This window comes from Protopterus annectens, chromosome 14.part0 (genome assembly GCF_019279795.1).
Source record: "Protopterus annectens isolate FY-2018-M chromosome 14.part0, PAN1.0, whole genome shotgun sequence".
NCBI classification, from domain to species: domain Eukaryota; kingdom Metazoa; phylum Chordata; order Ceratodontiformes; family Protopteridae; genus Protopterus; species Protopterus annectens.
Genome location: NC_056748.1, coordinates 1,135,493,216 through 1,135,517,369, shown reverse-complemented (window position 1 = coordinate 1,135,517,369; position 24,154 = coordinate 1,135,493,216). Strand labels below are relative to the sequence as shown.

Here is a 24,154-nt window from a genome sequence, read left to right as displayed (position 1 = left end):
ACTTTCTATGTTTAGTGTACTGCCACCTATATGGTAATTCATGGATACATGTTTTTTCCCAAAGCGGATAACAATACATTTCTTGGCATTGAGCTTGAGCCCATGGCTCTGGCACCAAGCATCTGTTTCTGTAAGGCCCTTTTGTAGAGTATCCACATCATTTGGGGATTCAATAATGGCTCCCAGTTTGCAGTCATCTGCAAACTTTGTTAGCCAGAGTCCCTTAGTGTTGACCTGTACTTCAGAGAAGTAGATGCCAAACAAGAGCAGCCCCAGGACTGAACCCTGAGGTGCTCCACTTGTCACTTGTCTGGAGCTGGATTTGGAGTCGGCTACTTTTACAGTGTGGGTTCTATCAGTAAGCCATTTAGCAACCCATTCAGTGACATAGGGATTAATGCCCAACTTAGTAAGTTTATCTATGATTCCAGAGTGGGGGATGGTGTCAAAGGCCTTGGCAAGGTCTAGATAGGCTATGTGGACCACCTTACCCTTGTCCATGGCTCTGGAGACTGATTCAAAGAAGTCAATCAGGTTCAGGAGACAAGATCGGCCCTTCACAAACAAAACTGGGTGGGGTCCAGTGTTTGAAGGTTGCCAATGTCTTTGTTTATAAGTTCCATGATAATACGCTCCACGGCCTTGCAGATAAGGCTTGTCAGACTGATGGGACGGTAGTTTCCGGGATCCAAGGTGGATCCCCCCTTGTGGATTGGGATAACTGTAGCTCTGCTCAACTCAGTGGGCATGAAACCTGAGGTGAGGCTATGATTAAACATGACACTTAGGTGAGGTGCCAGTTCATATTGTAGTTCATGTAGTACACAGCCCGGGATGTCATCTGGTCCCATGGATGCTGTATTCTTGGCTTTAGAGAGTGCGTTTTGTACCTGTGTGGCTGTTATTACTGGAATTTGGCAATCTTCCGGTATTGAGATGGGCCATTTAGGGGGTGAGAGGGGGGTGAAGTTGGCACTGAATCTATCTGCCAGGATATTGGCAATATCATTTGGATCAGTATATTTAATGCCATTCTGTTTTAGCTCAGAGCAGATCTGAGCATTGCCATTTAGATTCTTGACATAGTTATAGAATGCTTTGTGGTTGTCTTTGGAATCTTTGGCAATTTTATTTTCGTAACTAGCTTTGGAGGATTTTATGAGGCATCTCAGTTTCTTACTGAGGCTAGTAAGGGAGTTTTTGCATCCTGGGATTTTCCTCTTTTCTGCAAAAGTTTCTTCCTTTTGTTGTAAAGTTTGTTTATGGCAGGGGACCACCAGATTGGCTTCCTTTTTTGGATGAGAGCATTTTGGTTCTATTTGGGATGGCACGATTCATGCATGAGTGGATGTGCTCGTACAGTGCCTTAGTGTAGGATTCAGCAGTTGAACTTTCAGTTCCGCCTGCATGGGTGTTATGAAGTTTGTCACTTCTGACTTGAGTAGCATGAAGTTGGCTTTGGAGAAGTTTTTTTATGGTGGTTTCTTTACTGGGGGGTGGGGGTGGGATGTGGATGTTAAGGGTGATTAGCATATGGTCAGACCTGACTAACGAGGGGGTGACCATAGGTATGGAGCATTGATTTCCCATGTTGGTAATGACTAGGTCTAGGATATTGGAGCCCCTGGTGGGACTATGGATTAGTTGATCCAGGGCATTGGAATTTATGAATTCCAAAAATCGTTGCGCAAAGGTGTTGGGACATGAGTAGTTTTCCCAGTTAATGGCAGGGTAGTTAAAATCACCCAGTATTAGGGTGTTTGGTTCGATCTCAATATTTTCCAGTATGTTTAGAAAGGTGTAGTGAGAATCTTGGGGTATGGTGGGGGATCTGTAGCAAGCTACAATTTGGATTGCAGTCTTACCTAGTGTTAGTTGCACTTGGAGAATTTCAGACACATTGTGTTGGCCAACTAGCCTGGTGGTGTGAATATCCTTGGTGAATATTGACACTCCTCCACCTTTAGTGTTTCGGTCCTGGTTTGGTGGCCGAAAAGTGTGGTAAGAGTTGTAGCCTGGTATTGCAGGGGTGCTCTCTGGGGCCTTGAACCAGGTCTCAGTTACTGCACAGATATCGATGTTCTCCTTTTTAGGAGTGCCTCGAGAGAGTGCATTTTGAGGTTTAGACTTCTAGCATTGAGTAGCATTACCTTCAGATTTTGAATGCTTGTACCTGTTACGGTGGTGGTTTTGTCCTTTGAAGTTTGCCTAAAAAAGGCACTATAGGGGTGGCAAGAGCCTTGGCCAGTAACCTGAATCCCAGGGGCGACAGGTGCAGACCATCTCTGGCAAAGCATCGTGGTCTGTCAATCATGTCATCCCAGGCAGACAGATACTGGATCCCCTTTGAATGACACCATAAGCTTAGCCAATTGTTTATAAAAGGCAGATCATGTCTCTTAAACCTGGTAGACTTCTTTGAAGCAGTCACCAAAGCCGTAGACAAGGGTAAGGTGGTTCAAACAGCCTATCTAGATCTCGGCAAGGAGTTTGACATCATTCCCCCACACTGGAATTACAGATAAACTCACTATACTAGGTATAAATCCCTGTCACAAGATGGGTTGCCAACTGGCTCACTGACAGAACCCACACTGTGAAAGTAGCGGACTCCAAAATCAGACTTCAGACCAGTGACAAGTGGAGTACCACAGGGTTAAGTCCTGGGTCCTCTCCTGTTTGGTATCTACTTTTCTGAAGTACAGGCTAACACACAGAAGGTCTTTGGCTAACGGAGTTCACAGATGACTGCAAATTAAGAGCCATAATCGAAACTCCTAACGATGTGGACATCCTACAAAAGGGCCTCACTGAGACATATGCCTGGTGTCAAAGCCATGGCCTCAAGCTCAATGCCAAAAAGTGCATTGCCATCCCCTTTGGTAAAAACTCTGTACCCATGAGCTACCACATAGGTGGTAGTCTACTTAACACCGAAAGTGTGTTAAGAGACCTTGGGACACAGGTGGACAGTAGTCTCTCCTTTGATCATCACATCGCCACAGTAGTCAGGAAATCCTTCTACGTGGCACACCTCATCACAATAAGGTTTCTCATCCAGGAAAAAAGAGGCCGTCGTTCCCGTCTACAGGTCAATCATTAGACTAATTATAGAGTACAACGCCCCTTTTGGTATGTACCTCACAAGTCATCTACAACAACTGGAAAGGCTGCAGAAATACCTCACAAAGAGGATTACCGGCCTCAAACAGATGCCCTAGGCAGACAGTCTCAAAAAACTCCAGCTTTACTCCATCGCATATCGCCTACTCAGAGGCGATCTCTGCTTAACATACAAAGCTATGCCAAGCCCAGAGCTGTTGGACATGCTCCACTTAAAGAAATAACAATCCCTCCGAGCTACACGGTCTAGGGAAGTAAACCTTGTCACCACACTAAACAGAACATGCTGGAGGGATAGATTCTTGTCCCAGAGACCTCCCACACTCTGGAACAAACTACCTATCTATGTCAAACAGAGCTCCACATTAGCACTCAAGAAAAATTTGACGATTGGATGGGAAATAGGAAATTCACCCCGGGGATCACCCCTGTGGCTCTGCTCGACAGGGGCACAAGAAAATTATTTTACTGGGTGGCAAAAGCCAGGGTACCTTTTTGGCTAGGCTTATATAGGCCCTAGGCCAATAGCCTAGTACCTACCTATGAATCATGCCTGGTATTGCCTCCCTTCCCAAAATAAAATCAGTGACATGCTTCAATTCTGACTATTTCTACTTGTTAATTGAAAAAAAAATATTACTTTTTTAACAAATGGTAATTTCCAATGTAGACTTAAATAGCTGTCTTACCTTTATAACCTCTTTAGTTTTGGTCACCTCTTGGCAAGCCAGCGTAGATGTTTCTTCAGATTCTTTAGCTTCACATTTTTGACAGGTACTTTGATCTTCCATCAGTTTCTTTTCTAAGTTTGAACATTTATTTTTCCAGTCGTCTAATTCTGTATTAATAAAAAGACAGGAACATTTTACAAGTATATAATTACCACAAGAAGTACTTTTGAGTGACAGTACTCACCATAATCATAAATATGTGAACAAATCATTAGTGTTTGCAGCATAATTCTTTCTATAAGGAGATTGGGTGTAGACAGATGTCAGTCCTGCCATCCTGACTTCTACAGTAGCTGGACAACCCCAAATTAGGACTGGTCTACCTCTAATGACATCAGCAGTATGCAAGCCTGTAAAAAAGTAAGTGGCCCACACCATTGTTGTTTTTTTTCTTTTTTTGGAGCAGCAGCTTATAAACAAATGTGAGAAGGACCAATACTCTGGGAAAGAGATAGGTAGCATGTTGCAGGATACTTTCATAAGAATGAAGCTATACAATCTTTGGTGTGCCTGACAAAGGGGGTAATGTAAAAGAAAGAAAAAAAAAACATTATGCCAAGACTGTACCAAGGATTGATCAAAGTGCCAGTTATGAGAAGCTGCCTCTCTACCCAGCACCCACAAAAGGGTAGTGTGCTCTAGAAATAAGGAATTAAATGTGGGAGGGTGTTCCTGTGGCATCAGCAATCTTCTTATTCAGGCATCTCTGGTTAAAGGCAGTACCCTCAAATACCTGCACTTTGTTCATTTTAAGGATCACTGCTGCAGTACAATTCCTTATACATTGGAAGCAGAGTAAAGCAGTTAGCTTCCCGGGGGAACCTCATCCTAGACTACAGACGGGGATAACAGGATGCTCTGCAGAACTGCCATGGCCAAACCTGCCCTGCTTCTAGACTGTATACGTATTTTGTACCACTGTATCACGGTGATCCAAATAGCTGCTTCATGGATACTCGCAGCTGATGTGCTCTTAAAGAAGGCGGCTGCAGCTCTGCTGGAGAGCATATGCCCTGCCCTGATCCTCCCCCAATTTATTAAGATGGAGATATGGAAAGCGAGCATATGCCTTGCCCTGATCCTCCCCCAATTTATCAAGATGGAGAAAGTAAAACATGATTCAATTAGCGATCAGCTTAGGTAATGGTCTGCCATAAAGGAGATAGCCGCTCTGACTACCTGAAGTCCTTGGTCCTGTCTGTGTGACATCTTAAATACCTGTATACATCTGACACTGGCATAAGTCATTCTTCCTTGTTCAGTGACTGTAAGAAAATGGGTATCTGGACAGTTTGATTCCAGGCTAGATTTAAGACAACTTACAGATTAATCTGTCTTTGGAGAAGATTGTATAAGATTTTTCATATACTAGGGACTGCAACAGAGAGATTGTCCTAGCAAAAGCAATATCTAATAAAGCAGCCATCCAAGAAACGTCACAGCAGCTGAGCAAAGGGACCCAAAACGGGGAAGAATAAACTCCAACAACAAAGTTCAAATCTTAAGGATAGATGGGTCACCTGAGATGTCTAAGTTGTAGGACCACATTATGAAAAAGCCTGGCTACTGATGTGAAGACTGGAGAAGCGAAGCTAAGAGAGCTAAGCAGAACTTAATAGATGCATATGCCAACTTTGTGTCAAAGATTCCTAAGAGGAACCTCAGAATAACAGAATAAGGGGAATTGGTGTTGAAATAGAAATAAGTCCCAGCTGCCTAGGGATACCCCAGCCTGAAAGCCTCTTCTGTTCTGAAAGAGATTTCTTGATGGTAGGCTTCATAGTCTCTCGTAAAATGCTAATCACCTCTGAAAAGTACTGATCTTGAACGGGGTGGGGGGGACTAGATTATAATAATTTATGCCAAGATTTTATGGCTTTGAGGCTTGGCTGTAACTACACCACTACTACTGAGTTGGGGGAAGGGTACAGTCAAGAAGAAGAGAGACAGACAAACTTTTGCAATTACCTGTGCTGAATAGGAGAATTATGCTTGCCTTAGTCAGAAGGCTAACATTACAAAGAAACTTGCCTTTTTCCTTCTTGCTTGAAGGAGCACATTAAGGAGTAGTAAAAGATAAGGAATACAGGAAGGCCCTGGTACTAGCCTCCCTTGCATTGGAACCTAGAGCAGAACTTCCTTAATGCTTGTCTAGACAGGCAACCAAGTCGGTACTTCCTGTTCCCTACGTCTGTACTATATTCTGAAATATCTCAACAAGCTTCAAAGTTGCTAAAGAATTTCCTTAAATGGTCTGCCACAGTATTCTGCTCACTGGTAGGTAGATTGCCTGGTGGTAGATGGTAAATATTGAGTCAAATGGGCCACTTTGCCCTGGGGACAGAAGATTCTGCTCAAGGTGGTGTGCAGATATTCCCCTAGAAAAATTAGTGTATGCGAGATGTTCAAGCAGAATATCACTTTGCTGTCTATGACACCCAGGTTCCTGAAGTAAATCGACAACTTAAAGAATAACCTGTTGGAGTTCTGCCACAATTAGGCAGTTGAAGAGGTAGGGGTAAATATGTACAACCTTTACCCTGCAATACGCAATCAGCAAAGTCACAACCATTGTGAATTACTCAGGGAGGAGTGCACAAAATATAAGGAGGTGAAATGGAAATGATTTCAACCTGCTGCAAATCTGAAGAATTTTCTGTGCTTTCTTGCAATGGGGACATGGAGGTAGACATCCTTCAGATCTAGACTGACCATGAGGGTGAAGGAAGCATGGGCAATAGACCTTGAAGGGTGAGTATTTTGAATTTTATGATCCTGAGAAATTTGCTCAGATAAGGATGAGAGGAAAGGTCTACGCTGTGTTTTCATAAACCCTCTTTCCCTGGGACTTGAGAGAGTCTTGAGTAAAAGTGATGCCCCCCCCGACCCTATCTACAGCTCTGGACTGACTTATTTATTGAATGACTGTAGAAATAAGGATCAGCTTGTCCTTGGGTAGTTGTGGAATGCCTCTTATTTTTGGCATATCCTGAAACTGCAATTTGTAAGCTTTTGATGTTATTTAATACCTGCGGGTCTTGGGTGATTTCTTCCTCATTTCCTGAATCAGAGTTGGTAGAGAGAGGGTACCAGTTTGGGGTGAGCATGGGAAGTATACAGGAGGGAATAGCCTAATTCAAGGCTGATTCCTCTTCTGGGTGTTTATACCCTGAGGACCCCCAGGTCTAGCTTGCCATACTCTCTCTTAAATTTCTCCTTCCTTTCACTACATCTAAAATTCTCCTATTTAGATTTAGAAGGCCAAATTTTTGTGGAAGCTATTCATAGGTTGGTACTAGGCTATCAGCCCTAGGGCCTATACAAGCCTAGCCATAATAATTCCCTGGCTATTTCTTCCACACTATTTACTTCCCTGGACCCCTGTCTACCAGGGTGACTGACGTGATCCCCGGGGTGAATTTCCTTTCTCCCATACAATCATCAAGGTTCCTTTTGAAGAGGGCTAAAGAGGCACTCTGCTTGACATGTATGGGCAATCTATTCCACTGTCTGGGGAGTCTCTGGGTCAGGAACCTATCCCCTCCAGCATGTTTTGTTTATTGAGATGACAATGTTTAGATCCCTGGAGCGTGTGGCTCTGAGGGATTGTGATTTCTTTAAGTGTAGCATGTCCAACAGCTCTGAGTTTGACATGGCCTTGTATGTTAAGCAGAGATCGCCTCTGAGTAGACAATATGCAACAGAGTACTGCTGGAGTTTTTTAAGGCGGTCAGCGTAGGGCATCTGCTTTAGGCGTGTGATTTTTTTTGTGAGGTATTTCTGCGGCCTTTCCAGTTGTTGCAGATGTCTTGAGAGGTATATACCAAACGGGGCGTTGTATTCTATAATGGGTCTAATGAGGGATGAATACAGTGGGACAATGACCTCCTTTTTTTCTGGATGAAAAGCCCTTAGGTAATGAGGTGTGCCACATCAAAGGATTTCCTGACTGTTGTGGCGATGTGGTAATCGAAGGTGAGACAACTGTCCACCTGTGTCCCTAAGTCTCTTATCACACTTTCGGTGTTTAGTGTACTGCCACCTATATGGTAATTCATAGGTTTATGCTTTTTCCCCAAAGGGGATAACTATACATTTCTTGGCATTGAGCTTGAGCCCATGGCTCTGGCACCAAGCATCTGTTTCTGTAAGGCCCTTTTGTTGAGTATCCACATCATTTGGGAATTCAATAATGGCTCTCAGTTTGCAGTCATCTGCGAACTTTGTTAGCCAGAGTCCCTTAGTGTTGGCCTGTACTTCAGAGAAGTAGATGCCAAACAAGAGCGGTCCCAGGACTGAACCCTGAGGTACTCCACTTGTCACTTGTCTGGAGCTGGATTTGGAGTCTGCTACTTTTACAGTGTGGGTTCTATCAGTAAGCCAGTTAGCAACCCATTGGGTGACGTATGGATTAATGCCCAGCTTAGCAAGTTTATCTATGATTCCAGAGTGGGGGATGGTGTCAAAGGCCTTGGCAAGGTCTAGATAGGCTGTGTGAACCACCTTATCCTTGTCCATGGCTCTGAAGACTGATTCGAAGAATTCAATCAGGTTCAGGAGACAAGATCGGCCCTTCACGAACCCAAACTGGGAGGGGCCCAGTGTTTGAAGGTTGCCAATGTCTTTGTCTATAAGTTCCACGATAATACGCTCCATGGCCTTGCAGATAAGGCTCGTCAGACCGATGGAACGGTAGTTTCTGGGATCCAAGGTGGACACCCCCCTTGTGGAGTGGCATAACTGTAGTTCTGCGCCACTCAGTGGGCATGAAATCTGAGGTGAGGCTATGATTAAACATGACACTTAGGTGAGGTGCCAGTTCATATTGTAGTTCATCTGGTCCCATGGATGCTGTATTCTTAGCTTTGGAGAGTGCGTTTTTTACCTGCGTGGCTGTTATTACCGGGATTTGGCAATCTTCCGGTATTGAAATGGGCCATTTAGGGGGTGAGAGGGGGGTGAAGTTGGCAATGAATCGATCTGCCAGGATATTGGCAATATCCTTGGGATCAGTATATTTTTATTGGTTCATACTGAGCTAACTGCTCTTGTGAGCCATTTTAAGCCTAGCCAATTATCCCTTGCGAGAATCAAACCCTGCACCTTGTGTTTGTAAGGCGAACACCTTAACCATTAGGTCACCCTCCCAATATTTAATGTCATTCTGTTTTAGCTCACAGCAGATCTGAGCATTGCCATTTAGATTCTTGACATAGTTATAAAAAGCCTTGTGGTTGTCTTTGGAAATTTTATTTTCGTAACTAGCTTTGGAGGATTTTATGAGGGATCTCAGTTTCTTCCTGAGGCTGGTAAGGGAGTTTTTTGCATCCTGGGATTTTCCTCTTTTCTGCAACAGTTTCTTCCTTTTGTTGTAAAATTGGCAGGGGACCACCAGATTGGCTTCCTTTTTTTGGATGAGAGCATCTTGGTTCTATTTGGGATGGCACGATTCATGCATGAGTGGATGTGCTCGTACAGTGCCTTTCTGTAGGATTCAGCAGTTGAACTTTCAGTTCCCGTCTGCATGGGTGTCATGAAGTATGTCACTTCTGACTTGAGTAGCATGAAGTTGGCTTTGGAGAAGTTTTTATGGAGGTTTCCTTACTGGGGGTGTGGGAGTGTGTGGGTGTGATGTGGATGTTAAGGGTGATTAGCTTATGGTCAGACCTGACTAACGAAGGGGTGACCATAGGTGTGGAGCATCGATTTCCCATGTTGGTAATGACCAGGTCTAGGATATTGGAGCCCCTGGTGGGACTATGGATTCGTTGATTTATGAATTCCAAGAACCGTTGGGAAAAGGTGTTGGTACACGAGTAGTTTTCCCAGTTAATGGCAGGGTAGTTAAAATCCCCCAGTATTAGGGTGTTTGGTTCTATCTTAATATTTTCCAGTATGTTTAGAAAGGTGTAGTAAGAATCTTGGGGCATGGTGGGGGATCTGTAGCAAGCTACAATTTGGATTGCAGTCTTACCTAGTGTTAGTTGCACCTGGAGAATTTCGGACGCATTGTGTTGGGCAACTAGCCTGGTGGTGTGAATATCCTTGGTGAATATGGACACGCCTCCCACCTTTAGTGTTTCGGTCCTGGTTTGGTGGCCGAAAAGTGTGGTAAGAGTTGTAGCCTGGTATTGCAGGGATGCTCTCTGGAGCCTTGAACCAGCTTTCAGTTGCTGCACAGATATCAATGTTCTCCATTTTTAGGAGTGCCTCGAGAGAGTGCATTTTGAGGTTTAGATTTCTAGCATTGAGTAGCATTACCTTCAGATTTTGAATGCTTGTACCTGTTACAGTGGTGGTTTTGTCCTTTGAACTTTGCCTAAAAAAGGCACTATAGGGGTGGCAAGAGCCTTAGCCAGTAACCCGAGTCCCAGGGGCGACAGGTGCAGACCATCTCTGGCAAAGCATCGTGGTCTGTTGATCATGTCGTCCCAGGCAGACAGATACTGGATCCCCTTTGAATGACACCAGAAGCTTAGCCAATTGTTGAAGTCAATCATTTTGTCCTTATATTGTGGTATAATTCTGGGTGAAGGCAGGATGCTACTCAGGGCTAGGGTCATACCTGCCTGGTCCACATGATTAGAGAGCTCTTCCATGTCTCTTTTCATGTAGTCCAGGGAGGTATGTCTTAAGTCATTCACTCCAACATGGACAATGACAGAGTCATATTTGTACTTGTTGTGGAGTGACTTGAGTGCATGCGTTATGTGGCGGATCCTGGCACCAGACAGGCAGCTGACTGTAATTTTCTCCTTGTTCAACCTGGTGAGTGGGACATCAGTGTGCCGGACTATAGAGTCACCTATGACTAAAGTGTTAGGTACGGTGTCTTGCCTTAGGGGCTGTTGTTGGGTGGCACACTGGTGTTGTGAGCTATGTGACACTTTGGTTGTGATTGGTGTTTGTTTGCATTTCCGCTTCAGAGGTCCTTGTTGCTTGGACAGATTACAGTTAAGGGCCTCTGCATATGTGGATTTAGTGTTGCTTTATGTGGGTGTTGGTGGTGTGGGTTTAGAAGGGCTATGTGTTGCTTGAGGTGTAGTGTGGGTCTTAACCTTCTCCTCTTGACTGTCTAGCACAATCTTGGGTGGAGAGAGCTTTGCTTCCATTTTGGCTATGTAAGTGCATCACTCACAGGTTGTAGTGTTGGGTGGTAGGAGGAGAAGGTTGTCTGTGTACATGAAGCAATTGCTGCATTGTCCCAGTATGCCCAGATTCACCGGGTGGACAGGAGAAATCACCGGAAGCTGACCCTTGAACATGCCTGGTTTGGTGTTTTTTTTTTTTTTTTTTTTTTATATAAAGTACAGGAGCTGTTTTCCCTTACCTTAGCAAGGTACTTTGCAATTATAGGCTGTTTAGTGTCTACGATTAATTTCTCCTTATTAACAAGGAGAGTTGACTGCTTGTTTCAGTTTCCTAGTGCTTTCCAGCAGGTATTAGAGCAAATGCTAGTCACAGGGATGCTTAAAGGTAAGATGAAAAAACATGCACACTGCAGTGTGCACTAGAGAAGTTAGATGTGAAAGTAAATAATTTAAGTTTTACCTTTTTAAAAAGTTAAGGTTTAGTAGAGAGTTACTATTTTTAAAAACAGCAAGATGGATTGAAAGGGGTGGTCACTTTTGTATTCTGGTACTATGGAATACAGTAGGATGGCCAATAAATTTAAATAGTTGATGGGGAGGGATTTCAAAAATGATGATTTTGTGGTTACTCACACAAGCCAGTGAAATCAGAGAGGAAATGAGATATATGGTCAGATTAACATAAGAGGCAGGCAACTAGAAAGACAGTGGTATTTAACAAGACAACTGTAACTGGATGGGAGGGTGGGAAAAATTTCTGCCTGACTCTGAAACTGTGGTCTCTGTTTGAAGTTTTAATATGCGGTTAAAGCAGAATGCAAGTAAAACACAAGGTAAAGAAAACAAACCACAGTATTCAAAATATAAAAAGGCAATAAAGTAATACAACAAATAAAAGCAAACTGACCTTTCCTTCACAGCAAAGTGTAGCAGAGTCTGGATGAGCCTTTCTGGTAAAGCTCTGAGATGTTTTATTTTACCCCTTAAATAGAAGGTTTAGTTCCTAGCTCCACTCCCTCAGTTCACAAATGATTAACCTTAAGTGACCTCTTCTATCTTATGAATGAGTCCTTAATTGATCAGTTCTAATTTCTGCCCGACTCAGAGGAGACAGAGCTGTGGTCTCTTTTGAAGTTTTAATATGCAGTTAAAGCAGAATGCAAGTAAAACACAATGTAAAGGAAACAAACCACATTATTCAAAATATAAAAAGGCAATAAAGTAATACAAAATACAACAAATAAAAGCAAACTAACCTTTCCTTCACAGCAAAGTGTAGCAGAGTCTGGATGAGCCTTTCTGGCAACAGTGGAGTTTGCCTTTTTGCTCCACTGTATATATATATATATATATATATATATATATATATATATATATATATATATATATATATATATATATATGTTTGGGGGGGGCATCCTCCAACATGGAGGGAGAGTGGGGGTGAGGATAGGGGAGTGAACTCTCCTTGGGATACTCTCTGAATTCAATGTTTTTTTGTTCCCTGAAACTGCATTTGGTGGACTCGACATGAATATTAGGAGCTTGTGTCTGAAACTTTATTGCCTTACAGACTGGGTATTCATTCACTTTTTTTTTTTTTTTTTTTTAGATTTTCTCTTAAAAGCGAGATAAAAATAGGAGATCCATTTTAAACACTGAATGGTAGGGGCACAGTCCTCGGCCATTAATGCTTCCATATTAGTGACCCTGTAAACTGTTGCCCTACATGATATGCCTGCAGCATCACAGCCAAGTTTCTTTGAGTACCTGACATAAGGAAAATCAAACAAATAATGCCTTCCAAAGAAAGGTCATCTAGATCCAACACCTCTTGCTTCAGATCTTTGTCTTCATTCCCCTCTGCCCAGCCTTTGTCTTCGTTCCCCTCTGCCCAGCCTTCATTTTCTCCAACAGGAACCTCCAAGCAAAGCATGTGGGACTGGCAGTTTAAGACTCTGAAGGAAGGAATAGCAGAGATATTTAACTACCCCCCAATCTATCAAGCAATCTGTTTTCCTTATCACTGGGAATATGATTCCTGGTTGAAGGAGAGGTAGTTCCCTTGCTAGGGTTGGTAGAGTCAAGAACTGAAACAGCCAAGAGGTTCCCATAAAGATATTTATGGGGATAACTGACCCTGCAGAACCAGTCAGGTTTCCTAAGAGAGCAGGACAGAGGACATAAGGTTCCAGAGATGCATTACTGAACACATCTTCCGGGACATCTAGCGATCTAGGTTCAGGTAAATCTGTATAAACTCTATATCTTTGCTGGGATTTAGAAAATTTCTTGTTTCCCACTGAAAAAATCTCTATCATCCTATAAATAGCATTACCAAGGGAAAAATCCTTTTGTGGTGAAGTAGAGAAAAGGGTACATTCAGTGCCAGAATCAGTTTTCAGTAAATGAAATGTGATCCACATATGAGAGCACATCAGCTTCTGAGTCATGAGTATCAGTGCCCTCCAGCAGAGGAACAAACCTTCTCTTTTTTTAAGGTGTGCAAACACATCTGGTATTGCCACAGATAGCCTCCAACTCTTCAAATCAAAGTACTCGGCCAGCTTGGCCAAGCATTTGCTAGAAGCCTGGGAAATTAAATAGGAAGAGGCACTGTCCCAGCCTAGGCCAAGGCAAGCTAATAGGCACTGGATTGTGGATGGAGTGAAACCTTAATGTGGTCATGGTGAACTTTCTTGTAAAAAGTGATAGTGGAGATCCAGCCTTCCCCTTTAGAGATCATAATCAGGAAGTATGTTAGATATACTGGTCCAAGAGGATGTGCAAAAATTCAGCTGTGTGGGTGTCTGCAGAGAGGTTGCTTCAGTAGCTTTGGTCAAAGCAGACTCTCTGAGCAGGGGTGAGAATACATGTCGGCACACAAGGCTTTCCCAATGCTTCTCTTTCTTACTGACATAGTTTTTCTTTGGCAAAACGTTTCTGGAGGCTTTGGTGGACCCTATAGCAACTTAGAATCAGGCATACATACATTTTTCTGGATGCAAATGTCTGTGGACTGCCCACCAGGTGACAGAAGCATTATGCAGACAGACTAAACTTCTGTGGACTGCCCTCCGGGTTAAAGAAGCATTATGCAGATAGCAGTCCATATGCTCTGCACCAAGTCAGAACAAACACATAGTAAGGAAATCCTTATGGTGAATTTGTTTCCCACAAACCACACAATTATTCACTTTAACAAAACTCTCTTCAGAACTGTCATCACTAACAGAAATGCATAGCACTTTGGCTGATGGATGATTACTGATTATGATTACTGATGCACACTGTAAAGCATGAAAAATGTGAAGATGGTGTGAGTCACACATCCTTTACACTATCGACATAGTTACGCCTTTGATGGGATGGCATCGGGTAAAGCCCAAGGGAGGATAAAGCTCTGGAAGTTTGGCTGGCCATAGGTTACCTGCATGCAGAATAAACCAAATATGAGAGGTGAGAAGTGAATATAATGATGAATATCCCCCTAAGACTGAAGATATGTGTTGCCTAGTGCTGAAGTACTGTTTCCAGCATGGAAGTCTGTGCATGTTACCATTTTTTAAAGAATATTCTTAATAAATATTTATTGGCACTTTTTGAACGAGATTGTGTTTTTGCCATTGTGAACATTGTTGTGATTCAAGATGTATTAGTTTGAGCTATCCTGCTGTTACAGTTGCTTTCGCTTTCGGGTCATCAAACTGAAGGAATGATACAGGAAGAGGGTTTTCTAGACTGTCTGTTGAATTCAAAGCTGCTTCAGGAAGGTCTAGGCATAACTTGTTGTAGAGCATAACCTGTGTGGATATAGTTTGAGACTCCACTGGGCAGACAGAGGGCAAATTTAAGTCAGGGACCTCTAAAGCTCCTGCTGTGATCAGGCTTGATAAATCATATATACAAGGGTAGATGCGACTCTTTTGGGTATGATTTACTTGATATGATCACCAACAAACTTGCCCATCAAACAAACTCACATTCCTGCTGCCTTAACTGCCTGCATTAATACCAACACACCCCCACTGTGGGAGCTCTGGCTTTGACCCACTGATCTCTATATATACTGACCCTAAAAAACACATTAACTTTACAGAAAAAACACATTTGCTGCCTTTCATCTGAGTTGGGGAGACAATGGATAAAGTATACTTTAGAGATCAGAGATATGGGCATACAGAGGGCACAACCCTGCACAAAAACATTAACATCAGTTTTAATTTAGTTTAGTGTAGTGCACTGCGATGATGTACTACTAATAAAGATCATCAATAGCAGTGCGTGTATTACATTAAATTTAGTAATATCAAGTAGACCCTATCCCAATTGTCCTGTGGTTGGCATTTCGTAAGGACCCTTGGAACAGTAAACAGACTAATAGGCAGAGGTGAACTGGCTGTGAATTTCGATTTCAAGTCTAAGGAACTGTCTGTGGTCCTTGTGGACTGGAATGTTCAGCCAGCCGTCTTTCATACCTAGGTTTAAAGGGGGCATATCCATGAGTGCACAATAAATATTTTGCATCTCTAGATTAAAAAGAAAACTGGCCAGAATGGACAGGCTTTGGACTAGTCAAAACCAATTTTTTTTGGAACAAATAACTATCTTCAAAAGAAAGCTTGATCTTGCTCATCAATGGGTCCCATGCTATACTCCATCTGATTAGAAATTGTTGTAAAATGGCAAAGGATATCTTTGGTTGTGGGGGATGTTTAGGAATAGAATGAACTCCCTGAATTCTGTCCTGTAATTTGAAGATAAAACCTCCCTTACCCAAAGGCCTAAGATTTTTATTTTTTTTATTTTACATTTGTTGACCAGGACAGTCCGACTGGATGCATGTCCATTTTCAGCGGAGGCCCGGGGAGAAAAGCTCCAAGGGTAAGCAGATACAACATTACATAATACCAGCATTACATATTACAAACAGACTATTTACAGAGATTACATAAGTAAGCAAGTTAAACAAGTTCCACAGGTTACAGTTAATCCTGAGCACAAGACAGGATTAAATTAAATTATACAGTAAACTGGTTAACAGATATTTACACATTCTAGAGAGAGTTAGCCAGGCTTGATACACTGACATAGCCAGTTAAGTGACAGATGTTGTTTGAGTCTAGTTTTAAATTGACCTAAGGTGGAAAGTAAGGTAATATCAGCTGGAAGAGAGTTCCAGGATCTACTTACAGAGTTTGCAAAGAGAGAATCACCGGCTTTGTTATTAATTTTGCTAGTCTGAATTAGTAGTTTGTTAGAGGATCGAAACGGTCTGGGATTGTTATAGGGGGTGATAATATTTTTAAGTGCAGGAGTATTGTCCGGATTATAGAGGATTTTATAGGCCATAATCAGTTGGTTATACTGGATTAGGCTGGGTAGTTCAAGCCACCCAAGATCAAGCATAAATATGTCCATTTCAAGAATGAGTCTTCCACCCAGGAGGTGAGAGGTTTCAGAAGTTGGGGAGAGGTGGGAAGGGACAATATAGGGTGTACAAATATTTCCTTAGTTAATGGGGGATGGGGCCTCCACCCTATTACTTTTTACCTACGTTGGTCCTTTCTGCCCTTCTAAGACAATTGCCCATTTTCAAAGGTTCTCTTTAGTTTACACTGTTCTATACTAAACTTTTTACAAGAAAGGGGGCATTGCTTTGTGGGGTAATTTCTGCTGTACCTGAGAATGGGGATGGAGGGGTGATAAAGCTGTTTTACTGAATGCATTGTCTTCTCCTTTTCTTCTAACATCTTAAAGAAATCCTGTGAAGGAGAGACAAAGACAAGTGTTTGGTTAAGGGTGCCTTCAGCCAGTGGTCATTCACATCATCAGGGAAGGCATGAACTGTAAGACAAGTATGCCTTGTAATTATGCCTGTGGCTGTACCCCTGGCACAAGCGTCTACTGTATTATATCAATTTACCACTGCATTCCTTCGAATATTTAAGAAGTCTGGGTCAGTTAATTGAGCTTGCCTCTCAGGATTTCATCCGGTACATCTTTCTGCCATTCCATCTAATATCTCAGTAATATTAAATCCTATAGGTCTGGTCATGCATGGTTCAGATTCCAAGGGAAACATATGTATAAATCTTATTATCAAAGCTGCATAACACCCTGGCATCCCTGTCACTACAAAAGGCATACAGTCCTGCTGCAATTTTAGACACACTAGTCACATCCAGTAATACCACAGCAAGATCTGCTAAATGTGCCACAGAATTCTTGTGCTTTTATTTGTATATGACCCCATAAAACTATTCAGGCTTCATGGGGAGCTTGAGTATCTAGTTTTGGTAAGGTGTTCTCCAATGTGTCCTAAAAAGCCTAGATTACTGGCAATCTAGGCAAAGGCTTGGGATCTTCCATGCCCAAGCTTTGAAATATCTCTTTAGGTATTGGAAAACACCTTGACAGCCCACTGAAAGTGTACCTTCTTGAGGTTCATGACCTCCTTGAAGGATACATCCTTCTGCACAGACCCAAAAGCAATGGTGTCACTGTTGCCTATATGGCAGCCCAGTGAGAAGTGGACCAGTCTGAGTAAGACAAAGTTTTCTCCAACTCTGTTATTTTGACCCAATGGGGAAGACCCCCTTTTCCCTTTTGGTTTAAAGGACCGTGTCAGCAGTACAAGGGAAGAGACCTAAGGAAGTTAGATGGATAGCCTGCTGCCTGGCCATCATAGTCCACTGCACTTTTTCTTATAATCAAAAACATTTGGGTTCAAGACAGGCACCAGTGGGGATGGATGTCCAAAGGTTGGATGTCAGTACAACTGAAATCCAGTAGGGGATGATCACAGTCTTAAAGGCTGCTCAATTAAAATTTCATAGACCTGTGAAGAGGGAAGGCATTACTACTTGAGAAATATACATTTTCCTGCATAAGGATGAGTACCCTGCTGATGTCTTCAGAGTAGGATGCAGACTCATGCAGGTGCCCAAGAACCAGTGTCAAGCTGAAGTGCAGTTATCAAGCTGATGCCTAGTTAATAAAGTCTGAAAACCTGCCATCAGACTCAAAAGGGGCTAACTCAGGTGCTTGTAACTGTGGGTGGACAAACACTGGCTTTTCCAAGGTCAGTGCCCTCAGGCCAGCATAGAACTGACAGGTGGTCTCTACTACAAACCTCTGTGTGGATTCTTAAACCACTGGGTTAGAGCTGACATAATGACTAAACACCTCACAAACAAGAGGTACAAAGTTTGATTCTCACTAAGGGAAATTGGCAAGGCTAAAAATAGTCCATGTGGCCAGCTAACCTATGAACTGCCATCTTTCTCAGCTTATCAATCTTCCGATGTCTAAATTTTTTCCTCAAATACTTGTTTTTTTCTACCTTTGCTCATGGAAGAATTGCTGGCCAGAGGGAGACAGGTGTCTGTTCACTAACAAGAGTTTTTTACATTCCAAAATGGTTCTTATATTATGGGCATGAAACAGCAGCAACTCTGCTGCAAGTTTTGCAGTGTTCCTTAATAGCAACAAGGTGCTCTTTGTAATAGAACAAGAGGTACTAAAATGGCTGTCTTCACTGGTAACCTCTTAGAGGTATTCTTGTTGGTGATTTTTATTTTTCAGGAATATCATATGTTAGTGGGGAAAAGAATCCCAAAACTCAAACATATAAAATCCAAACATCTCAGTTTGAGCATCTCATATTACCGCAGACTTCTTCACAATACTTGTCTGGATGACACAGATCTAACTGCCATTAAATGATACTACAACTGCTCAGGCTCAGACTGGGTTATTTACAACTGTCTGAAATAAGAACTGTCCACTTTCGGTAGCAGACAAAAACAAAAGACCATGGTGGAGACTGCTTTTCTCTTTCCAAATGAGCACATTGCTGAGGCCCTCAGGGCAGGCAGCAGACTAGCGCTTAAGGGACACACCAGTGCCATAATACTAAAAAGAACAGCATGCACTTATAGGGACACAAAGTGTCACCATAATAATACTAAAAAGAACAGCATCCACTTATAGGGACACAAAGTGTCACCATAATAATACTAAAAAGAACAGCATCCACTTATAGGGACACAAAGTGTCACCATAATAATACTAAAAAGAACAGCATCCACTTATAGGGACACAAAGTGTCACCATAATAATACTAAAAAGAACAGCATCCACTTATAAGGACACAAAGTGTCACCATAATAATACTAAAAAGAACAGCATCCACTTATAGGGGAGACACAAGTGCCACAATAATAATACTAAAAACAATGGCCAGCTGCCACATATAAGGAATTATAACACTGCAGTGATCCTTCATGGACACAGAAGGCTACATTTTTATGTGTTGCTGTTTACAGTTCAAGTGTCACTCAATCTGCAAAGCAATTTACAATATAGTACAGGTGAACGAAAGTGATTTAGAGAGCTTAGGTAACATTTTTTGACAGAAAAAGAATAATCCTACCAAGTATGCATTTTAATTCTGTTCTACCTCCTCTTAATTCCCTACCTTCCCCTTCCCTCTTTTTCAGTGTATAATGCCTTCCACAGCCTTGTGGATTCCATCTTACTAAGCATTCTGCAAGTCCATTTCATACATCAAGAAGTTTCTTCTCTGTGAAGCACTTCTGGAAATCTAGGAAACAGTAGCTACAATATGTTACCTGTCGCCTCTTCTCTCATCTCTGTCCTTCTCGTTAAGGATGTCCCCCTCACATTTCCCAGCATCCATATCAAACACTTCATATCTTCAGATCTCTGCCAAAAAAAAAAGCTTGAACTTCTCGGGTCTCAAGTCATATCCTTTCTCATCTATCTCTCTCACCATTCTCGAGGATTTCATAAGGACTCCCTGCACAAAGTATTCAAGCTCTGACCTAAGCAAGGCTAGGTACAGCAGATGCATTAACTCGGTGCTTCTGAAATCAGACTCTTGAAGGTACATCACAGCATTACCTATTGCTACCACTGACCCTCGCTCTTACCCTTCTTGGCCAATCCTAATGTGCCCAGCATCACAGATTATTTTTTTCTTCTGCTGTCATCAATTCACTTACTCTGATTGATACCTCAAACTACATTTGTTGTGGTCCAACTGCGATACTTGGCATTTGTCTACGATAAACCTCAAATGCCACCATTCTGCCCTCTTGGTCAGTCTTTACAAATCTTTCCATAGACTCTTCCCACCCATCATTCACTGCTGGACATGACATTTGATAAACATATTAGGGAACTAGTAACTCCAAAAGATGCCGGACAAACCAAGAATAAAACAAAAAAGAAGGCCAAGACCTTGGAGATAAAAAACTTTATAATTTATTGAGCGCTTTTGCCCTCTGTTATCTGAACTTCTTCAGAACAAAACACATCCAATATATATATCTATATATATATATATATATATATATATATATATATATATATATATATAGATATACATATACACACACACACACACACGTATGTATATACACAGACATCCCTATAATAAATTAGTCAATTAGTTAATTAATATTTAAAAACATACATAGAAACCAACCTTGAACTTGAGATAGAGCAAACAAATTACAAATACCCCATTTGCTTAAAATCAGTCATATTATTTACAAATATACATAAATAAATCTATATTTTCCACTTAAATATTTTTTAAATATTTTTTAAAATTGTAAACTCATAATGATACTAAACAAAGCAACTTTTAATTTTAATACACTGAACAAAGAAGTGGTCTCATTCAAACATGGATATTTAGTGGCATTGGTTCTTAGTTGTCACAAACTCCAGAAATTCTAAAAAATAAAATCCTCACAAGGTGCACCCCTTTTACCCAGGTTAACCCGACCGATAATAATAAATTTAACAGACATGTTGTCGGTCTGAATCACAATCCTCTTGAGAAGAATGGCATCCTGGAAAGGTGCACCCCTTTTACCCAGGTTAACCCGACCGATAATAATAAATTTAACAGACATGTTGTCGGTCTGAATCACAATCCTCTTGAGAAGAATGGCATCCTGGAAAGCCTGCAACACTAGAAGGACTGGACTGCTCTCCCATCTCTAGGATAATGATGTGCAAATTGGTCTCTTCTGCGTCCATATGCCTCGGACGGTGTTTTGCAAGACATGCCCCACCCCAGCCCAGTTAGGTGTCCATGTTAACCGTGGCTACTGGGAGTGGAAGAACAAAAGGGCGGCCTTGAGAAACCTTGTCTGATAGAATCCACTAATGCAGGTGGTCTTTGCATACTTGAGTAAGCTTGACTGGTGAAGACAAGGGATGGCAAAAAACTGACCACCGAAGAGCTAGAGTCCATTGAAGAATTTGCATATGAAACTGGGCAATAGAAAATAAGGTTATGGCTGCTGCCATCAACTCAAAGGGTTGAAGAACCAGTCTGGCTGGAGAAGATAACTTGTTCCACTTGTCTGCAGATGGTCAATACTCTGGTGGATGGGAAGCTATCTAACTGATGGTGTCCAAATGCGTACCTATGAAATCCAGGTTCTGAATAGGTTGAAGATGGGACTTGAAGAAGTTGACTGAGATGCCTAGGGATTGACACAACTGGAGGAAATAGTTCCTGGATTTCTAAAGATATCTGGTTGGGGTGGTGAGCCGCCAGTTGTCTAGTTAAAAAAATACATGGAATCCTAGCAGTCTCAAGTGAGCTGCTACCAATACTACACATTTGACGACACCAAAACACACAAAACTGATAATCCACAAGGAAAAGACAGCTCAGATCCACACCAAAAGTAGATTTAGCGCTTTTGTTTTTTAATAAAAAACTTCATCAGAATCACAGTAATACAAACACTGACCCAATAAATACCCTCACAGCCCTCCAAATTACCATACAAAATTACTGACATCATCATCAATTAATACTACACATTTGGAAACCACCCTGACGGCTGTGGTGAGACCAAAGGGCAGGGCTTTGAACTGATACTGACTGGCCCCCAGCTGAAAACACAGAAATCTTCGGGATCATCTGTTCATCTTGATGTGACAGTATGCGTCCTGAAGATAAATGCAGCACATCCAATCATGCCTAAGCAAAAATAGCAGAAAAAAATGAACCTTGACCACTCAGACCTTTGACTTCTTTACAAACTGATTAAGACTGCTGAGGTCCAGAACTGGTCTCAGGTCCCCTGTTTCCTTTGGCACTAAAACAAATCTTGAGTAGATTCCAAATTCTCTCTGGTGTGGTGGGGCCTCCTGGATGATTCTTTTGTCTAGCACTTTTTGAACTTGTACATCTGCTGCCTCCCTCTAACTGGGTGGAATGTCGGGAAGTCTTTTTCTTCTGTTTGTGGAAATTTGTGAAAATGGTATTACGTAATCTCCAGATATGATTTTCCCACACGCAAGTATCTTTTGTGACTGATGCCTAGGTGTCTGGGTGCAGTGACAAGTGCTCCCCTACTGCCCCCAGAGATGTGCAGCCAGGCAACCTTTCAGGAACAATGATTTTATCTGAGGAGGAGTCTCAGAAACCCTGATTTTGTGGGTCTCCTCTGCCAAGATGATAGCATCATCCATTAGAACCCCCCCGACCCTGAGAATTACAGAACCACATTTTCCGGCCCCCTCAATGATTCCTGAAAAGGATCTCTGAGTGGGTAGAGAAACAGATCCCTACAGTATACAAGGTCTTTCCATCCTACTCACCCCAGGAAAGCATTTCCTTGACAGTGGGGCCAAACAAGGACAATCCATCAAATGGAGCAATGATGAAAGAAAATTTGAAGGGCTGCACAAAGTCACACAAGCACATCCAGGCATATCTTTTAATGGCTATGCCTGAACCCACATCCTGTGGGGTAATCGCAGCTGTGTGGGAAATTAAGCTGCATTAGAAATGGATAGAAAAGTGGCCAGCCGGGAAAAAAATCTTCTTGTTGTCCTCCGCAGACATGGACTTAGAACTTTGCAGCCTAGTGAAATGTCCGAAGTAATTCAGTGACCATAAGGCAGAGATCGCTGAGGCATAAATGTGCCTCCAGAATCAGTCCAATGTCCTAGACTCTCAGTTATGGGGATGGACAGAGGAGCTAACTCTTTCTCTGTAGCTGTCACCACAACTATGGCATCAATGGGGATCCCTTTGCTCTAGTGTGGCCTGCCCTTAGGAGGGGCAACGAAATTATCAGGACAATGGGGAATGAGTTCTACAGTATTCAGTTCCTTCAATATCTGGTGCGAGACCAGACCTATATGCTGATCATCTGAGGGGGGGGGGGGTCACCCAACACTCAACGTGTAGATGGGTCTGACCCAAAAGCATCTAGGAACACTGACCCTTCCTGGGAAAAGGTATCAGAGGACCAGTCACCTTTCTGCCTAAGGATTTCTAAGATGTCTACAAAGAAGACCTCATCTGGTGGAGACCTTGGGGATCCCTCCCCTTCATAAAAGTCACTGTCTTCTGTGAGAGATTCCTGGGGGACTCTATGTGCTTCCTCTTGTACATTTCTCTTATGAGAGACCTCCTCTGTGGGATGGTCTGAAGAGGTGTCCAAAGAGTGGGAAAAATCCTTGAGGGGAATGTCTGGACCCTTGATAGGGCCAGCTGTCCCTGTGTGATAGATCCTCGTTTGGACCTGAAGGCAGCAGGCTTGCAGGATCCAAAGAAGAAAGAGCAGCTGTGTTTTTCGGATTAGAGAAGTCTCTCTCCACCACCTCAAAGGTAGAAGGACCAGGAGAAGACATAGCTGATTGTACTGGCTCGAAAGCTCCAGATGCTACCATGCCCCGATCCTGCCCAGATCTCTGCCGCGAACCAGGAGTTGAACTTGAGCTGCCCAATGTTGAAGCCTCGAGGGGCAGGAATGGCTCCAACAACCTTGGAGTCTAACCAAACCCTCTGGACCCGACATTGATGCTTTGGTTAAAAGACTCATCCTGGACCAAAATAATCAGTACTGGACAAGTCAGGGAGGCAGTTGAAGTGAAGGTTTAGCTGTTTTCGGATCCCTCACAGATACTTTAGGGGTTCTTGGATCCAAAAGCTCCAAAATCACCATATAGATCAGAGAAAGAAAAATCACAGTATGGGAAACAGAAGGGAGGCTCACAGATCTGAAGGGAAATGGAGCCAGGATAACCCCCATCTGAATCTGAACAACTGCCTCATTATCCTATCACCTTCGGCTTCAGAAAGGCTCCTGAAGGACCTGATGGAGGAAGTAGTGGATTGGGGCTGAGACTCTCTCCATGTGG

At 42.5% G+C, this 24,154-nt stretch overlaps 1 protein-coding gene across 5 annotated transcripts in view; it reads right to left on the bottom strand.

Moving 5' to 3' along the window:
- The window catches only part of KIF20B (kinesin family member 20B), a 1,912,547-nt gene that overhangs the window by 447,117 nt on the left and 1,441,276 nt on the right, over positions 1 to 24,154 (bottom strand). For all 5 annotated transcript variants that reach the window (XM_044056921.1, XM_044056924.1, XM_044056926.1 and 2 more), the window contains exon 25: positions 3,813 to 3,961. In XM_044056921.1, coding sequence (XP_043912856.1) covers positions 3,813 to 3,961 — 149 coding nt within the window. The remainder of the gene's footprint in view (positions 1 to 3,812; positions 3,962 to 24,154) is intronic.